Source organism: Gobio gobio, assembly GCF_949357685.1.
Source record: "Gobio gobio genome assembly, chromosome: 10".
Classification (NCBI taxonomy): domain Eukaryota; kingdom Metazoa; phylum Chordata; class Actinopteri; order Cypriniformes; family Gobionidae; genus Gobio; species Gobio gobio.
The window spans coordinates 4,801,985-4,821,103 of NC_137116.1; the positions used below are offsets into that span (position 1 = coordinate 4,801,985).

General features: G+C 40.1%; 1 protein-coding gene across 2 annotated transcripts in view; it reads left to right on the forward strand.

The window, feature by feature from the left end:
* The window catches only part of acsl2 (acyl-CoA synthetase long chain family member 2), a 66,441-nt gene that overhangs the window by 41,935 nt on the left and 5,387 nt on the right, over positions 1–19,119 (forward strand). For both annotated transcript variants that reach the window (XM_079827746.1, XM_079827747.1), the window contains exons 10-17: positions 2,183–2,256; positions 2,691–2,768; positions 4,136–4,270; positions 4,360–4,494; positions 4,647–4,742; positions 13,630–13,702; positions 15,334–15,422; positions 16,798–16,914. In XM_079827746.1, the coding sequence (XP_079683872.1) occupies positions 2,183–2,256; positions 2,691–2,768; positions 4,136–4,270; positions 4,360–4,494; positions 4,647–4,742; positions 13,630–13,702; positions 15,334–15,422; positions 16,798–16,914 (797 nt within the window). The remainder of the gene's footprint in view (positions 1–2,182; positions 2,257–2,690; positions 2,769–4,135; positions 4,271–4,359; positions 4,495–4,646; positions 4,743–13,629; positions 13,703–15,333; positions 15,423–16,797; positions 16,915–19,119) is intronic.

Here is a 19,119-nt window from a genome sequence, read left to right on the forward strand (position 1 = left end):
TAACACTGATGTCTACGGTAGCGATCAAAATAGAGCAAATTACCTTTTGAAAGTAACTTGGTGCTTCAAATAATGATTGTATCGATTACGCCACCATGTGGCGACACGTGTCTTAAAAACTTAAGTCATTGAATCATTCACGGATTAGTTCACTTCAAAATGAAAATTTTCTGATATTTTACTCACCCCCATCTCATCCAAGATGTTCATGTCTTTCTTTCTTCAGTCGAAAAGAAAATACGTTTCGTGAGAGAAACATTCCAGGATTTTTCTCCACACCATTGGCTTCCATGACAACCAAAATGTTGAAGGTCCAACTCAATGCAGTTTCAAAAGGCTTCAAAGGGCTTCAGATGCTCTACGTGATCCCAGACGAGGAATAGGGTCTTATCTAGCGAAACGATCGGCCATTTAAAAAAAAAAAAAAAAAAAAAATTATATATATATATGTAATGTACTTTTTTAACCTAAATTGCTCATCTTGTGCTGCTCTGCGATGTGCCAAGGATTGCGCAATCACGTCGGAAAGGTCACGGTAGACGTAGGCGGAAATACCACCCCAAGCGAACGTGCGGGGACTAATACAAACACCCTTTACCAAAAAACACTCCATCTTCAACTTCTAAATCGTCTGACATCGTTGTTTTACCTTTTTTTGCTAAAGGGCGTTTGTTAGGGTGGCCATACGTCCGGATTTTGGCCGGACAGTCCGGATTTTAAGCCCCCTGTCCGGCGTCAGGCGCAGCCTCAAGCTGGACACTCATTTGTCCTCCTTTTTGGAGTTGCGCTGAAAAGTTGCTAAAAAAACCCGCTCTAAAATCTTTATTGGGAAGCCGCAGCACAGCGTCTAATGCCGTAAGATCTCTGGTCAAACAAATGATTGGCTGAAAGCGATGTCAAATAAATATCTGATGTATCATTGGTTGAAAACGTAAACAAGCCTCCACGACGTGCTGGCTACGTCATATCATAACGTTAAAATGCTGAAACGTCAGACCTCATTTAATCCGGAATGGACAAAAGAGCACAAATTTATATCAAAAAGCAGTAAGATGCTTTTCATGGATTTGGCACTGTGCCAGATTATTTGTTTATTTATGAATTTCTTTTATTTCCAGAAGTCCAGAAATGTTATGTTTTCAGGCACTGTGCACTTTGCAAGACAGGTTCCTCTCAGTGGTCAGTTTTTGAAACGGACATCACATTGTCTTGAATAAATACAAATACTGTGAACAAACACTTTTTTGCCTCTTCTGTTACACATAGGTCAAGATATATCATAGATCAAATGGTCTGGCAGTGAATAGAGTAGGCTATTTCAGAATCACTCTATCATGATACCATCGATATGATGGACAAAATTGTATTGTAGTTGCGAGTACAACAGAGTCCTATGCAATTATTCTTGCTTAACTTAATGCCGCAAAGTGTCCTTCTTTTTGGTGTTATGGAAATGGCCACCCTAGCGTTTGTATTAGTCTTCACATGTGCGCTTTGTAAACACGGGGGCGATACTTCTGCCTACGTCTAGTGTGACCTTAACGATGTGATTGCACAATCATTGGTAGGTCGCAGAGCGCAAGATGAGCAATTTAGGTTAAAAAGTATATTCATTTAAAAAAAATAAAAAATTTAAATGACCGATCGTTTTGCTAGATAAGAGCCTCTGAAGCCTTTCGAATCGCTTTGAACCTGCATTGATTTGGACTGTCAATATTTTGGTTGTCATGGAAGTCAATGGTGTGGGGAAAAATCCTGGAATGTTTTCCTCAAAAAACTTATTTTCTTTTCGACTGATGAAAGAAAGACATGAGCATCTTGGATGAGATGGGGGTGAGTAAAATATCAGGAAATTTTCATTTTGAAGTGAACGAATCCTTTAAGAGATTCGGTCAAAAACACTGATTTATCCAGTAATGAAACAAGTATTATGAGTGAGTCATTGAATCATTCATTCAAACCTTTTTTTTACATAATGCATTCAAATTAATTAAACATTTTTTGAAATAAACTGCAGCGAATAACATTTTGTCTGAAACTCTAGTAAATGACATGTTCTTTTAGAATCGTGATCTCTATTTGAAACAAACAAAACTTGATTCTCAATTTAACCGTAATCATTCAGCTCTAATCATGATGTTTAGTTATTTGGGTTCAGATGTGTTTCTTTTGTTTCATGTAGGAAAGCCTAAAGGAGCCATGATAACTCACGGCAACATCGCCTCCAACACCTCCTCTGTCATCAAGATCCTTGAGGTCAGTTCAGAGAGATTTGAGCTTCCTCTCTGTCTGCTTTCTTTGCTTTCTTATCTTTCAACTTGTGACATTTCCCCTCCTAAACGCCATCTCTCCGTAGCTTTCATCTTATCTTCTGTCCTGTTCCTCTTCCTTCCTTCTGTTTTTCTTCTTTAAAAGAAGACCTTGTGTTTCCCATGAGACCTCTTTCTCTTTCAAGTCCTGTTTATAAAGCTCTTTGTTCCTCTTTTCTGCAGGTTGTGTGTTAAAATGGTGAAATGGACTTTATAGTAATCAACTGCTACTTAAAACAACTGCTAATGATACTCTGCTTGGGAAAATGCCAGTGAAAATGCAGAATTGATAACCAGTTAAATATTATCAGCTTGTCTAATCACTTCGTTTAGTCGCCATTTTATCTTATTCATGTCATATTTTATGTGCACACACACCAGGGCTTCTTTGTGATCCGTCAAGAGGATGTGTCCATCTCCTATCTGCCACTCGCCCACATGTTTGAGCGTATGATCCAGGTAACCCCTCACTAATTTAATGTCACTGTTTCTGAATAATAATATTAATAAAAATAATAATAAATAATTATACTATACTAATCTTATTGAGATTTAGTTTTACTCTCTGGTTTTGATTGGATTAAATATACTAGGATAATATAGGATTTTTTAATATTATTATTGTCATCTGAAAAGTCATGGTGAAAAGTAGATTTTGATGAAACGTGACTTTTGTCTTAAGAATAAAATTCTCTGATGGTGTATAATAAGGTCAGGGACATTAAGTGTAAATAAGATCATTGAGGTTTTACAGTATTTATTAGTCCTAAATAATGTAAATCAAATTTTTATAAAGCAACATTAATGTAGTACGAATTAACATGAAGAGTATATTTACACTACTAGTTAAAAGTTTGTAATAAAGATATTTTTATGGGTTTTTGAAAGAATTCTCAATTTTTTAAATCAAAAATACAGTAAAAACTGTAATAATGTGAAATATTACAATTTAAAATATATAAAAAATTTATATTTAATATATTTTAAAATATAATTTATTCCTGTGATTTCAGCATCATTACTCCAGTCTTCAGTGTCATATGATCCTTCAGAAATCATTCTAATATGCTGATTTGCTGCACATTTATCAATTATTATTGATGATCAATTATTAATTATAGTTCTTATTATTATCAATTTTTGCTGCATAATACATTCGTGGAAACCATAGATTTTTTTCATGATTATTTGATGATTAGAAAGTTCAAAAGAACAGCATTTATTTGAAATATAAATCTTTTGTGACATTATAAATGTTTACTGTCACTTTTGATCAATTTAATGATCAATATATCAATGTAATACATCCTTGTTGAATAGCAAGTATTCCATTCCACTTTCCTTTTTATTTTATTTAAAATTTTACTTGCACCAAAATTGCGTGTAAAAATTAAATATATTAAGCAGCTTAACTGTTTTCAACATTTTTAATAATAAGAAATATTTATTGAGTATCAAATCATCATATTAGAATGATTTCTGAAAGATCATGTGACACTGAAGACTGGAGTAATGATGCTGACAATTCAGCTTTGCATCATTTGTTTTAAATTGTAATATTATTTCACTATATTACTGTTTTTACTGTATTTTTGGTCACAAATGCAGCCTCTGTGAGACTTCTTTAAAAAACATTTTTTAAAAATCTGAATTTTTCCAGGTTTTTGACTGGTAGTGTATAAATTAACATTAACCTAGATTTATACAGATTGTTGTATGATTGCATATTGACTTAAATTTAATACAAAAACAATCAGTCCAGCTTCCTGTCCTTTTATATTGGTCAGTTTTTTTTTTTTATTGTGTACTCTTTCTCTGTTCGTCAGGTGTCAATGTTTTGTCACGGAGCAAGGGTTGGTTTTTACCAGGGTGACATCTCTCTGCTGATGGATGACATAAAGACCCTGAAGCCCACCTTCTTCCCCGTGGTCCCTCGATTACTCAACCGCATCTATGATAAAGTGTGTTCTGCACAGCAGAGTTCAGTTCTTGGACACAAATGGAGAGTAATCACTCACTTTAAAGTGATGAATGTCATTTGTGCGTGTAGATTCTGGGCTCGGTTACGTCTCCGTTGAGAAGAGTCATTCTTCATTACGCCGTGAGGAGGAAACAGGCAGAACTGAGTAGTGGAGTCGTGAGGAACAACAGCCTGTGGGACCGACTAATCTTCAATAAGATACAGGTACGTCTCTTAACAACCGAATCGAAAACCGAACGCTCCAGCTATTGAAAGATTTGATGAAAAGAGACTGGGGCATCCCTCTGTGGATATATAATGTGTGATATGACGTGTGAGTGAAGCAAAATAATGTCCCTCTCTCTCTCTTCCTGTAGGCCACTCTGGGTGGAAACCTGCGATTCATCCTCACTGCATCTGCACCAATCTCTCCAACTGTCCTTTCCTTCCTCAGGGCCACCCTCGGCTGTCTGGTGAGAGTCCTCACTTAAAATTTACAATTTAACACTTTCATGCATGGTGTCCACATTTGTGGACAGTTAATTTAACTCCATTTAGGGTTCATTTATCATGGTGATTTTCTCCAAACCACTTGAGGGCAGTGTCAGGAGATTGACAGCAATATTGTAACAGTGGCTACTGTCTTGTATTCCAAATATTCATTGCTTGATGACATCATTAATCCAAGATGGCTGACAGCGATAGCCATGTGCCAAATGCCCCAGCCATATCTGTGAAAAACTTATACAAGGAGGTCAATTGAGCTAAAAAAAAATATTAGTATGTACAGTAAAGTATTATGAATATATCAGTATTTTATAAACTAAAATTTAGAGTAAAATGTAGTTTTAATTCACCAAAAACTAACTGTCCACGTATGTGGACGTTATGCAACAGTGGAGTCAGATTGCATAAAGTCTGATTTCTGAAACCTGCTAGTATATCTGTTCCATTTTTGCAAATATGTTTTGAATTGTCTTATATTGTAATAAAATAGACATTTAACAAATATATCAACATAAATAACCATTCAAAATTACGTTACGGCATTAAATGGCAACTTTACACATACATACAGAGACAAATTTGCCTTTTGCCTTCCAAACAGGGACAGCATAGGTCAAGCACTCAGTACAGAATAATATAGAATATCCCAGAGGACAGTGGAAGTGACCGTGACAGCAGTGATGAGGAGTATGTGCCAGCAAAGCCCAGTCCATATTGCTAATAGCTTTCCGCATATATGTAACTACCGTTATAGTTCCTACAATATGTTTTATCATTGTTATATTGTAATATTAATGTTCTAAATAACTGAGGTGATATACAAAGCATAACATAACAGGAAAAATGCAATACTATAACGGACAGGAGTAACGCAATACTATAACGCACAGCAGTAACACAATACTATAACGCACAGCAGTAACGCAATACTATAACGCACAGCAGTAACGCAATACTATAACGGACAGGAGTAACGCAATACTATAACGCACAGCAGTAACACAATACTATAACGCACAGCAGTAACGCAATACTATAACGCACAGCAGTAACGCAATACTATAACGGACAGGAGTAACGCAATACTATAACGGACAGGAGTAACGCAATACTATAACGGACAGGAGTAACGCAATACTATAACGCACAGCAGTAACGCAATACTATAACGCACAGCAGTAACGCAATACTATAACGCACAGCAGTAACGCAATACTATAACGGACAGGAGTAACGCAATACTATAACGGACAGGAGTAACGCAATACTATAACGCACAGGAGTAACGCAATACTATAATGGACAAGAGTAACGCAATACTATAACGGACAGGAGTAACGCAATACTATAACGCACAGCAGTAACGCAATACTATAACGCACAGCAGTAACGCAATACTATAGCGGACAGGAGTAACGCAATACTATAATGGACAAGAGTAACGCAATACTATAACGGACAGGAGTAACGCAATACTATAACGCACAGCAGTAACGCAATACTATAACGCACAGCAGTAACGCAATACTATAGCGGATAGGAGTAACGCAATACTATAACGCACAGCAGTAACACTATAACGCACAGCAGTAACGCAATACTATAACGCACAGCAGTAACGCAATACTATAACGCACAGCAGTTACGCAATACTATAATGCACAGCAGTAACGCAATACTATAACGGACAGGAGTAACGCAATACTATAACGGACAGGAGTAACGCAATACTATAGATTAGATTAGATTAGATTAGATTCAACTTTATTGTCATTACACAAGTACAAGTACAAGGCAACGAAATGCAGTTTAGGTCTAACCAGAAGTGCAATAGCAGCAAGTGCAGGATATACAATGGTTGCGTAAGTGCAGGACATAAAAATGTTCTGAATATATATAAATATGTTTAAGTAGAGAGATGGTTATTACTATAAGTAGAACTGAATTTACAGATGAATATATACAGTGAATAAATATACAGATGGCTATTACTATAAACAGAATTTACAGGTGAATATGTACTAGAATATAATATACAGATGGCTATTACTATAAACAGAATTTACAGGTGAATATGTACTATGAATATAATATACAGATGGCTATTACTATAAACAGAATTTACAGGTGACTATGTACTATGAATAAATATACAGACGGTTATTACTTGAACAGAATTTTACAGTTAGAGGTATACAATAATATGTTAGGCTAATATGAGGAATATAGCAGTGGATTAAGTTAGTACAATAAATTATGGACAGAGCTATCCGAAAGAAAGTGTAAAAGTGCAGTGGAAAGTGGTTGCATATTCCAGTTAGAAGTACGGTGCAAAATGCAAATGTAAACATTGTTACTGTAAATACAGTCGGCAGTGCAAATGAGCATAATCCAGTTACGGTATGGTGGTGCAGAATGCATAAGTAAACAGTTGTTACTGTAATAAACAGTCGGTAGTGCAAATAACAAAGTGAATGTAGGTGTGAGGTAGGAGAGTTCGCAGTTTATGAGGGAAGTGGATCAACGGGGGTTTGAGTTCAGTAAAGAGACAGCTCTGGGGAAAAAACTGTTCTTTAGTCTGCTGGTCCTGGTCCGGTGGATCCTGAAACGCCTGCCGGAGGGCAGGAGAGAAAACAGTCTGTGGGCTGGGTGAGAGGAGTCCTTGAGGATGCTGCGAGCTCGATGCAGGCAGCGTTTCCTCTGGATGTGTTCGATGGCAGGCAGTGGAGTTCCTGTGATGCGCTGGGCAGTTTCCACCACCCGCTGCAGTGCCTTGCGCTCCGCAACAGAGCAGCTCCCATACCACACTGCCACACAGTTGGTCAGGATGCTTTCTATTGCGCAGCGGTAGAAGTTCACCAGGATAGCCGAGGAGAGCTGATTCTTCCTCAGTGTCCTCAGGAAGAAGAGGCGCTGGTGAGCCTTCTTGACCAGGCTGGAGGTGTTGGTCGTCCACGACATGTCCGCCGAGATGTGGGTCCCCAGGAACTTGAAACTGGAGACACGCTCAACAGCCATTCCATTGATGTGGATGGTGTCGTGTGTGCCTCTTGACTCCTTCCTGAAGTCCACGATGAGCTCCTTCGTTTTGGTGGTGTTGAGGAGCAGGTTATTATCAGCGCACCATGTGGCCAGGTGCTGGATCTCCTCCCTGTAGGCAGTCTCATCGTTGTTGCTGATGAGACCAATCACCGTAGTGTCGTCCGCAAACTTGACGATGGAATTAGTTCCATACACAGGCTTGCAGTCGGAGGTGAAGAGGGAGTAGAGAAACGGACTTAGCACACAGCCCTGTGGTACACCAGTGTTAAGAGTGATGGATGTGGAGCAGGTGAATCCTGAACGAACATTCTGGGGTCTGTCAGTTAGGAAGTCCAAAATCCAGTTGCACATTGAAGTGTTGATGCCCAGGTCTCCAAGTTTGGCAATTAACTTGGATGGGATGACAGTGTTGAATGCTGAGCTGAAGTCAACAAACAGCATGCGTGCATACGTGTTCTTATGGTCCAGATGGGTGAGCACAGAGTGCAGTGCCATGGAAACGGCATCCTCTGTGCTCCTATTGCTGCGGTAGGCAAACTGGTGTGAGTCCAATGTGGATGGTATAGAGTCTTTTAGGTGTTCCAGGACCAGCCGCTCAAAGCACTTCATAATGATGGGTGTGAGTGCTACAGGGCGGTAGTCATTAGGGCACCTCGGGCTGGAGTGTTTCGGCACTGGCACAATGGAAGTGCGTTTAAAGCATGATGGTACAGCTGCTTGGGCGAGAGACAGGTTGAAAATGTCTGTAAAAACCCCAGCGAGCTGCTCCGCACATGCCCTGAGCACACGTCCAGGGATGTTGTCTGGTCCAGCAGCCTTGTGCGCGCTGATCCGGCTCAGTGCCTTGCAGACATCTGTGGAGGAGAGTGTGATTGGTGGGTGGTCAGCTGAGGGTTTGAGCTTGGTGGCAGTTTCTCTGTTGTCTCTTTCAAAACGAGCATAAAAGTAATTTAGCTCATTCAGGAAGTTGACATCAGTGGCTGCGGGGGTGGAGTGGGGGGGTTTGTAGTCACTGATGGCCTGGATGCCCTGCCACATGCGTCGAGGGTCAGAGTTGGAAAAGTGACCCTCAATCTTAAGCTTGTAGCAGTGCTTGGCCTTTTTGATGCCCCTCTTCAGGTTTGCCCTGGATGCGCTGTAGGCTTGTGCATCTCCTGATCTGAAGGCAGTGTTGCGTGACTTCAACAGGAGTCGTACTTCCCTGTTCATCCAAGGCTTCTGATTTGGGTATGTGGTGATCTGTTTCTGGGTTGTAACACTGTCGATGGTGGTATTGATATGATCCAATACTGAGGAGGTGTAGGAGTCAATGTCCGTGTGAGCGCCACTGGTGGCTTGAGAAGCAAACATACTCCAGTCTGTGTTTAGAAACCTTTCCTGGAGTGTGGAGTCTGCCCCCGCAGGCCACACCTTGATGGTTTTCATTGATGGCTTCACGCGGTTGATGAGGGGTGAATATTTGGGTCTGAGAAACAAAGAGAGGTGGTCTGACTGTCCCAGGTGGGGGAGGGGTGTCGCAACGTAAGCTCCGGCCATGTTTGTGTAAACATGGTCTAAGGTTTTGTTTCCTCTGGTGTGGCAGGAAACATGCTGGTGAAACTTGGGTAGCACTGACTTTAGGTTTGAGTGATTAAAGTCACCTGCAACAATAAACGCAGCTTCCGGGTGATCAGTCTGTTGTTTACTGATGGCTGCGTGAAGTTCTTTCATAGCAAGCTTGGCATCAGCATCGGGTGGAATATAGGCTGCTGTGATAATGGTGGAGGTGAACTCCCGGGGTAGATAAAACGGTCTACATTTAACCATGAGAAACTCCAGGTTAGCTGAACAATGACTCCCAACAATAGCAGAGTTTGTGCACCAAGCTTTGTTAATATAAATGCACAATCCGCCCCCTCTGCTCTTCCCGGAGCCATCTAATGTTCTATCCGCCCGGAGTGTGTGGCGTCCCGCTAGCTCGATAGCGGTGTCCGGTATTCCGCTGTTTAACCAGGTTTCCGTGAATATTAGGACGTTACAGTTCAAAAGTTTCTTACTGTGTGTGATGCTGAGTCGAATCTCCTCCATTTTGTTCACTAGCGACCGTACATTGGCAAGGAAAATGCTGGGTAAAGAGAGCCGATGAGGAGTAAGCGTTAGCTTAGCACGCGTTCCTCCACGTCTCCCCCGCCTTTGTTTACGATCACGCCGCCGTCTGCGTGCACTTCCGCCCGGCCGGGTAGAGTGCAGAGTCACCGGTGTCTTAGCGATCTCAGGAAGGAGTTGTAGATTGTCCATAAAACTGTCGGAAATTCGCAAACCAATATCCAAAAGCTCAGCGCGGGTGTACGATGTAAAGGCACAACTGTTCTGTGCGAACAGACCCGAGAAGAACAGGAAAAATACCGCAAAATTGCAGAATCTGGAGAGAACCAGAGCCTCGCGATCTACTCGCGCCGCCATCTTGGTCACCAATATGGAGTGTAACGCACAGGAGTAACGCAATACTATAATGGACAAGAGTAACTCAATACTGTAACGCACAGGAGTACCGCAATACTATAACGGACAGGAGTAACGCAATACTATAACGCAATACTGTAACGCACAGGAGTAACGCAATACTGTAACGCACAGGAGTACCGCAATACTTTAACGCACAGGAGTAACGCAATACTGTAACGCACAGGAGTAACGCAATACTGTAACACACAGGAGTACCGCAATACTGTAACACACAGGAGTACCACAATACTATAACGGACAGGAGTAACGCAATACTATAACGCAATACTGTAACGCACAGGAGTAACGCAATACTGTAACGCACAGGAGTACCGCAATACTATAATGGACAGGAGTAACGCAATACTATAACGCAATACTGTAACGCACAGGAGTAACGCAATACTGTAACGCACAGAAGTAACGCAATACTGTAACGCACAGGAGTAACGCAATACTATAACACACAGGAGTAACGCAATACTATAACGCACAAGAGTAACGCAATACTATAACGCACAGGAGTAACGCAATGCTATAACGGACAGGAGTAACGCAATACTATAACGCACAGGAGTAACGCAATAGTGTAACGCACAGGAGTACCGCAATACTGTAACGCACAGGAGTACCGCAATACTGTAACGCACAGGAGTACCGCAATACTGTAATGCACAGGAGTAACGCAATACTGTAACGCACAGGAGTACCGCAATACTGTAACGCACAGGAGTACCGCAATACTGTAATGCACAGGAGTAACGCAATACTGTAACGCACAGGAGTAACGCAATACTATAACGGACAGGAGTAACGCAATACTATAACGCAATACTGTAACGCACAGGAGTAACGCAATACTGTAACGCACAGAAGTAACGCAATACTGTAGCGCACAGAAGTAACGCAATACTGTAACGCACTGGAGTAACGCAATACTATAACGCACAGCAGTAACGCAATACTATAACGGACAGGAGTACCACAATACTATAACGCACAGCAGTAACGCAATACTATAACGGACAGGAGTAACGCAATACTATAACGCACAGGAGTAACCCAATACTGTAACGCACAGGAGTACCGCAATACTGTAACGCACAGGAGTAACGCAATACTATAACACACAGGAGTACCACAATACTGTAACGGACAGGAGTAACGCAATACTATAACGCAATACTGTAACGCACAGGAGTAACGCAATACTGTAACGCACAGGAGTACCGCAATACTATAATGGACAGGAGTAACGCAATACTATAACGCAATACTGTAACGCACAGGAGTAACGCAATACTGTAACGAACAGAAGTAACGCAATACTGTAACGCACAGGAGTAACGCAATACTATAACACACAGGAGTAACGCAATACTATAACGCACAAGAGTAACGCAATACTATAACGCACAGGAGTAACGCAATGCTATAACGGACAGGAGTAACGCAATACTATAACGCACAGGAGTAACGCAATAGTGTAACGCACAGGAGTACCGCAATACTGTAACGCACAGGAGTACCGCAATACTGTAACGCACAGGAGTACCGCAATACTGTAATGCACAGGAGTAACGCAATACTGTAACGCACAGGAGTACCGCAATACTGTAACGCACAGGAGTACCGCAATACTGTAACGCACAGGAGTACCGCAATACTGTAACGCACAGGAGTACCGCAATACTGTAACGCACAGGAGTAACGCAATACTGTAACGCACAGGAGTACCGCAATACTGTAACGCACAGGAGTACCGCAATACTGTAATGCACAGGAGTAACGCAATACTGTAACGCACAGCAGTAACGCAATACTATAACGGACAGGAATAACGCAATACTATAACGCACAGGAGTAACGCAATACTATAACGCACAGGAGTAACGCAATACTGTAACGCACAGGAGTAACGCAATACTGTAACGCACAGGAGTACCGCAATACTATAACGCACAGGAGTACCGCAATACTGTAATGCACAGGAGTAACGCAATACTGTAACGCACAGAAGTAACGCAATACTGTAACGCACAGGAGTAACGCAATACTATAACGCACAGGAGTAACGCAATACTATAACGCACAAGAGTAACGCAATACTATAACGCACAGGAGTAACGCAATGCTATAGCGCACAGGAGTAACGCAATACTATAACGCACAGCAGTAACGCAATACTATAACGGACAGGAGTACCACAATACTACAACGCACAGCAGTAACGCAATACTATAACGGACAGGAGTAACGCAATACTATAACGCACAGGAGTAACCCAATACTGTAACGCACAGGAGTAACGCAATACTGTAACGCACAGGAGTACCGCAATACTGTAACGCACAGGAGTACCGCAATACTGTAATGCACAGGAGTAACGCAATACTGTAACGCACAGGAGTAACGCAATACTATAACGGACAGGAGTAACGCAATACTATAACGCAATACTGTAACGCACAGGAGTAACGCAATACTGTAACGCACAGAAGTAACGCAATACTGTAACGCACAGAAGTAACGCAATACTGTAACGCACAGGAGTAACGCAATACTATAACGCACAGCAGTAACGCAATACTATAACGGACAGGAGTACCACAATACTATAACGCACAGCAGTAACGCAATACTATAACGGACAGGAGTAACGCAATACTATAACGCACAGGAGTAACCCAATACTGTAACGCACAGGAGTACCGCAATACTGTAATGCACAGGAGTAACGCAATACTATAACGCACAGGAGTAACGCAATACTGTAACGCACAGGAGTAACGCAATACTGTAACGCACAGGAGTACCGCAATACTATAATGGACAGGAGTAACGCAATACTATAACGCAATACAGTAACGCACAGAAGTAACGCAATACTGTAATGCACAGGAGTAACGCAATACTATAACGCAGTGGTTCTCAAAGTGTGGTACGAGTACCACTAGTGGTACTCAGGCTGTCTCTAGTGGTACGCAGAGGAATCACTAAATAAAGTAATGTTATAAATAAAGCAATACTTTTTTTTTTTTACATTTAAGTACAGTAGTTTTAATTTAGGTACAACACATTTTAATTGAATAATTATTTAATTATTTTATTTGTTATTTTAAATAAATGCTTTAGAAGTATTTTTCATTGTTAGTTCATGTTTGAAAATGTAGTTTTGGAACCGTATTGTGTTACTGAAATAAAATTAAATAAAAAACAAATAAAAATTACAAAAAGCACATAAATTACTAAAACCTTATCTAAAATTATGTTTTGGTGATGTGTACAGGGGATATTTTCACCAGGGTTTGTTTAATGTCATTTCAGATTTTTGAGGGTTATGGGCAGACGGAGTGCACAGCTGGATGTACCTTTTCTATGCCTGGTGACTGGAGCGCAGGTTTGTGTTTGTCTTGCAAATTTCTTAAGGAAACATGCAGCAGAGTGAGGTCATGTGACATTTTTTGTTGCATACTGTGCTCTGTTTCACATACACTAACGTTCAAATGTTTGAGGTTGGTAATGTTTTTTGAAAGAAGTCTAGAATATTAGGCAGCTGTCATTTTAAGACTGATTGCATGAATCCAATATACTGTTACACATGAGTATGAGGTACCAGGGCCATTCATTACCTGAACAACCGGTGCAAGAGCCATGTCCTCATTCTTAGTTGTAAGTCAAGATCATTCCCAGCGAGCATTGAACTCTACCGGGCTGTATCTTGTCTCTGATTCTGTATGTGGTTTTCATGGATCTCAAGGTACAGGCTATCTCTGCTATTTGCGGATGATGTTGTCCTGATGTGCGAGTGTGAAGCGGTGGAGATGAGAAGTCATCACTTCCAAATCTGAGGCCATGGTTCTCAGCTGGAAAAAGGTGGATTGCTCACTCTGGGAAGGGGAGTAGCTCCCCCAAGTGGAGGAGTTCAAGTATCTCGGGTCTTGTTCACAATGAGGACAGGTCGGATCAGGAGATCGATAGGTGGACTGGTGCAGCTGTAATGTGCTTGTTGTACCAGACAATTTTTGTGAAGCGGGAGCTTAGCATGAAGGCGATACTCTTAATTTACCATTCAATCTTTCCTGTAGCTCAAACTGTAGAGCATGGCGCTAGCAACGCCAAGGTCATGGGTTCGATTCCCAGGGAAAGCAAGAACTACCAAAAATTGTAAAATGTGTACCTTGAATGCAATGTAAGTCGCTTTGGATAAAAGCGTCTGCCAAATGCATAAAATGTAAATGTAATGTAAATCAATCTATGATCCAACACTCACCTATGGTAATGAACTTTGGGTAGTGACCGAAAGAACAAGATAATTTATCTGCAAGGTGTCTGTGCTAACCATGAGAGACCGGGTGCGAAGGACTTGGAGTAGAGCCACTGCTTCTTTTGGTGTCAGTGTCACATTATCCTTCAGAAATCATTCTAATATGCTGATTTGTGCTCAAGAAACATTTATTATTTTGGTAAGACTTTACAATAAGGTTGTATTAGTTAACGTTAGTTAATGCATTAGTTAACATGACCTAACCAAGAACAACACCTCTGTTCAGCATTAGTTAATCTTTGTTAATGTTAGTTCATATAAATGCAGGTGTTCATGGTTCGTTCATGTTAGTTCACAGTGCATTTACTTATGTTAACAAGATGTAAATGTTGAAATGAACATTAACAAAGATAAGTAAATGCTTTATAAGTACAGTTCATTATGTGTTCATGCTAATTAATGTAGTTAACTAATGTTAACTAATGAACCTTATTGTAAAGTGTTACCATTATTTTTATACATTTTGAAGAAAGTTGTGCTGCCTAATATTTTTTGGATTCCTTCCTTTTCAGGATTCCTTGACAACTGGAAAGTTCAAAAGAACAGCATTCATTTGAAATAGAAATCATTTGTAACATTATAAATGCTGTTGTCTTTCACAACAAAATTTAATTTGTCCTTACTGACTCCACACCTTTTTTTTTTTTTTACTGACAATATCCAGTGTATTTGGCCTGGCCTTACAGCAGTCTGATGTGTTTCAGGTCATGTCGGTGCTCCTTTACCCTGTGCTATGGTGAAGTTGACAGACATCCCCGACATGAACTACTATGCCAAGAATGGAGAAGGAGAGGTCAGTATCTTGATCACAGTCAGTACGTTTAAATGGACAACAATACTCCGATATTAATCTGATTAAGACCATTCTCTGATTAAGAAACTACCATGTAAACAGCTATTTCTAATCACCTTAATCCGGTTAAAGCCATACTCGAATTAAACAAAAATCAAATTAAGACATGTGGAGGATGCCTATTTTAGTCGCATTATTGAAGTGCATTATAGACATGTACACACCTTAATCGAACTATTAACGTTGTGTAGGAGTTTTCGCCGCATTTTGTGACAGGGGCTCGAGCCCCTGCCCTTTTTAAAAATGTATAAAAGTGCCCCTCTCAACAATCATCAATAATATTGTTGCAAATAAAACAGAATTTGACTTATAAATAATATAACAATGCGTACAAAACAGTAACAAAGCGTTCAAATGTCCTGTTTATCTTTTACGTGTCTGTCAGTGTGAAATGTCGTTGCCTTGACGTGTTGCTATGGTGCGTGTGTCTTGCTTGACTGCTCATTCTGACACGGCCTCCTTTATACATTTTTCTTTGTGTTGTAATAATTCTGCTCGTTGTAAAAGTAAAATACAATAAGTTTGTATCTGTAATCCCAGATTCATAATTGTCTGCTTACAACAACGGGAACCTCTAGGCTCGCGAGTCATATACCCAACATTCAGTGAACGCCTGTGGCTCGACGGCAGAAAAAAACAATCCAAACAATCACGACTTTGAAACCTTTTTTCATCATTAATCAAAGCTTTATTCGAAATGTAAGCTGTCAAGAAGGAGGCAAGAGGGGCAGTGTCTCTTCAAAAAAACATGTATATAATATTACAAAAATAAAACAAAGTAAATATATATATAAAACATTACATTAAAAAGTATAAAAATCACTCGTTTTCATAAAGTAACACTGTCCAACAGCGACACCCGCTGTTGCCTGATCCCATTGATTTTAACAGACCCGCGAAAGTCGCGCTATGATTGGACATCGGACAGCGTAGCGTGGCATGGGGACGTAATGACATACCATTAATCGAGCCATGTTCTATAACATGTAAAACGGGAACATGAACGGAATATTCTAAAAGCAACTCATGTAAACACCTTAATCAGAATATTGTCTTATTCAGAATAAGGTCAATAATTAGATTACTGCTGTCCATGTAAACATAGTCAGTGAGAAATCAACCCACCAACATATGTGGAAACTTTTTCTGCAGTTGTGAGTAATTTGCCCAGCAATTGTGGCAAGTGCCTTTGACAGTGCTGTTGTTAGTAAAAACAACACACTGTGTGAGGACTTCTGGGAAAACTTTTGACTCAAATGTTAATTGAAACAAATGGTTTAGCTGTTGAACACTGTGTTATACATGCGTGTGGCAGATCTGTATCCAGGGTCACAGCGTCTTCCGAGGGTATCTGAAGGATGAAGAGAGGACGAGAGAGGCTCTGGACACTGACGGATGGCTTCACACTGGAGATGTGGGACAGTGGCTGCCGGTGAGACTTCATCTTCCAGAAGCATTGCACATTTCAAATTGGATTTATTGCTACTTCAGATTACTTTACAGTCACTGTTAGCAATCATGCGATCACAGAATGTACGTGCAAAATCAAGCAATATCTGTATAATCGGCAACTTGCGTTTATGATTTATTTCTACAATTGTTCTGCAAAAAATTGTTAACCTGAGAGGGGGAGAGCAATATTAGCTAATAGAAATCCATAATTCAAATGAATCAGTATGTGTTCAAGTGTCCTGGTCAGCAGGGATGGACTCACCATATGGAGCACCAGAACATCAGGTCATATACGATTTTAAAAGGAAAGAAAAGTTCCAACATGTAGTGAATATTAATATTTAATATTTCTAAGTGATCTACACTTGTCTATTGTCTTTTCAACCTGTTTGCGTGAGACAGACATGTCTGTGCAAGCGATCTAATGCCTTGTTTATATTTACGTGTTAAAGTCCCCATGAAATCAACATTTTAGTTTTTTGGCTATTAGTATGAATATGTTAGTCTTACTGTTATCTATAAGCTAGTGTGCTCCAAAACAATGATACATTTCACATTTAGAAGATATAAGCATTCAAAACTTCACTTCAGCTTCTCATCAGATTTTCTGTCCAATCAAATGCTCTCTAGAATCTAAAGTGTCCCTCCCCCTACATTATAGATGCTGAAGCTGAGGATGAAATCGGTCACTTGTTCACACATTTACTAGTTTCTACATGGTGAATGACACACAGTGCACTATATAGGGGATAGGGAACGATTCAGACAGTGTAAATATGCTTAGCTTGTGCTTATGCTTAGTAAATAATACGATAGCACAGAGTGGATCATGTGATCAAGTCGGTCCAGAGACACGATAGCACAGAGAGGATCATGTGATCGAATTGGCGCAGACCAGAAAATGTAGCGGACCCATTTGAAATCTGTACAGAATGCTGTATTTTAAAGTGATATGGAGGAGATTAGGAGGAGAAACGGTTAGATATTAGGAGGAAACTGTGGCGTTACTGAGCTCAATGGCTCTGGCCGAGCTGTGATATAAACGAAACGCTATTGGTTATTTAAAAAAAGGGGAGGAGCTGTTCAATTTGTCCCGCCCTGTCTTCCTGTTTCAGTGGAAATTGTCAGCACATTGAATGATGCTGCGTATTTCAAAGCACTTCAGTGAGACTTTAAGCATGTGGGGGATTAATTAAAAGTTTCTAGAGGTTTACTGATAATACTAAAGGTAGGATAGGCAATTTCGAAGAGGATAGCAATAGCAAGCTAGATTTGAAAGCATAAGATCTTCAGAGCGCTCTCTCTCTCTCTCCAAAGCCACGCCTCCTCAAAAACACAGGAACTCGCACAGCCAGAGCAGAGTCTGCAAAGCGTCACAAGATGCCATTAAACTACCTCATGTCTCAAACCACATAACATTACAATAATAATGAACATAACTTACAGAGCTCTAACATGTACCACCTGACTGCTGCATTGATAGTGTTGATAAATCCGAGTCTGATGACATGAACAGCTCTGAGTAGAACGTGGCAGTTTGCCGTCTCTAAATTACGTTAGTTATGGCACGCCGTGAACCCAGCATAAGCTCATTGTCTCGGTTCAGGAGGAACTGTAAAAGGCGACTGCTGTTTGTTTGTGGCGCTCAGTGACTGACATCTGCCTGACATATGTTGACAGGCAGGTAAAACATCCTATCATAGCATTCGGATCGAATGCATTGATTGGATGAATATTTTTTGGTCCTGAGACTAAGATATATTTATATAAGAGAGTTCCAACCAGTATAAAAAAAGTGTTGCCTAACCTATCATTCAACTACTATATGTAATACTAAATATACTGTTTATTGGGGTGAATATTTACTAGTCCCCATGATGCCTGGTTTCACCAATAGATTAGATTTAAATAATGACATTATTTAGTGGATATGGACTTTCTAGTGAATGCATTATCACTGTTAATACACTAATAAAACAATATTACAACAATAGACAATGATATAATTAAATTGTAAAAACATGAAATCATATTTTTTTAACAAAATGTGTAGTATAAAGTCTGTGTCATTGATTAATTGCATACTGATTCTGTGACAGTGTGCAAGCTATTGTCTAACTCAATTCTGTATTTTCAGCAAAGCAGAATTCTGAGTATTTCTATTTCTAATTACTAAAAGAGTGGT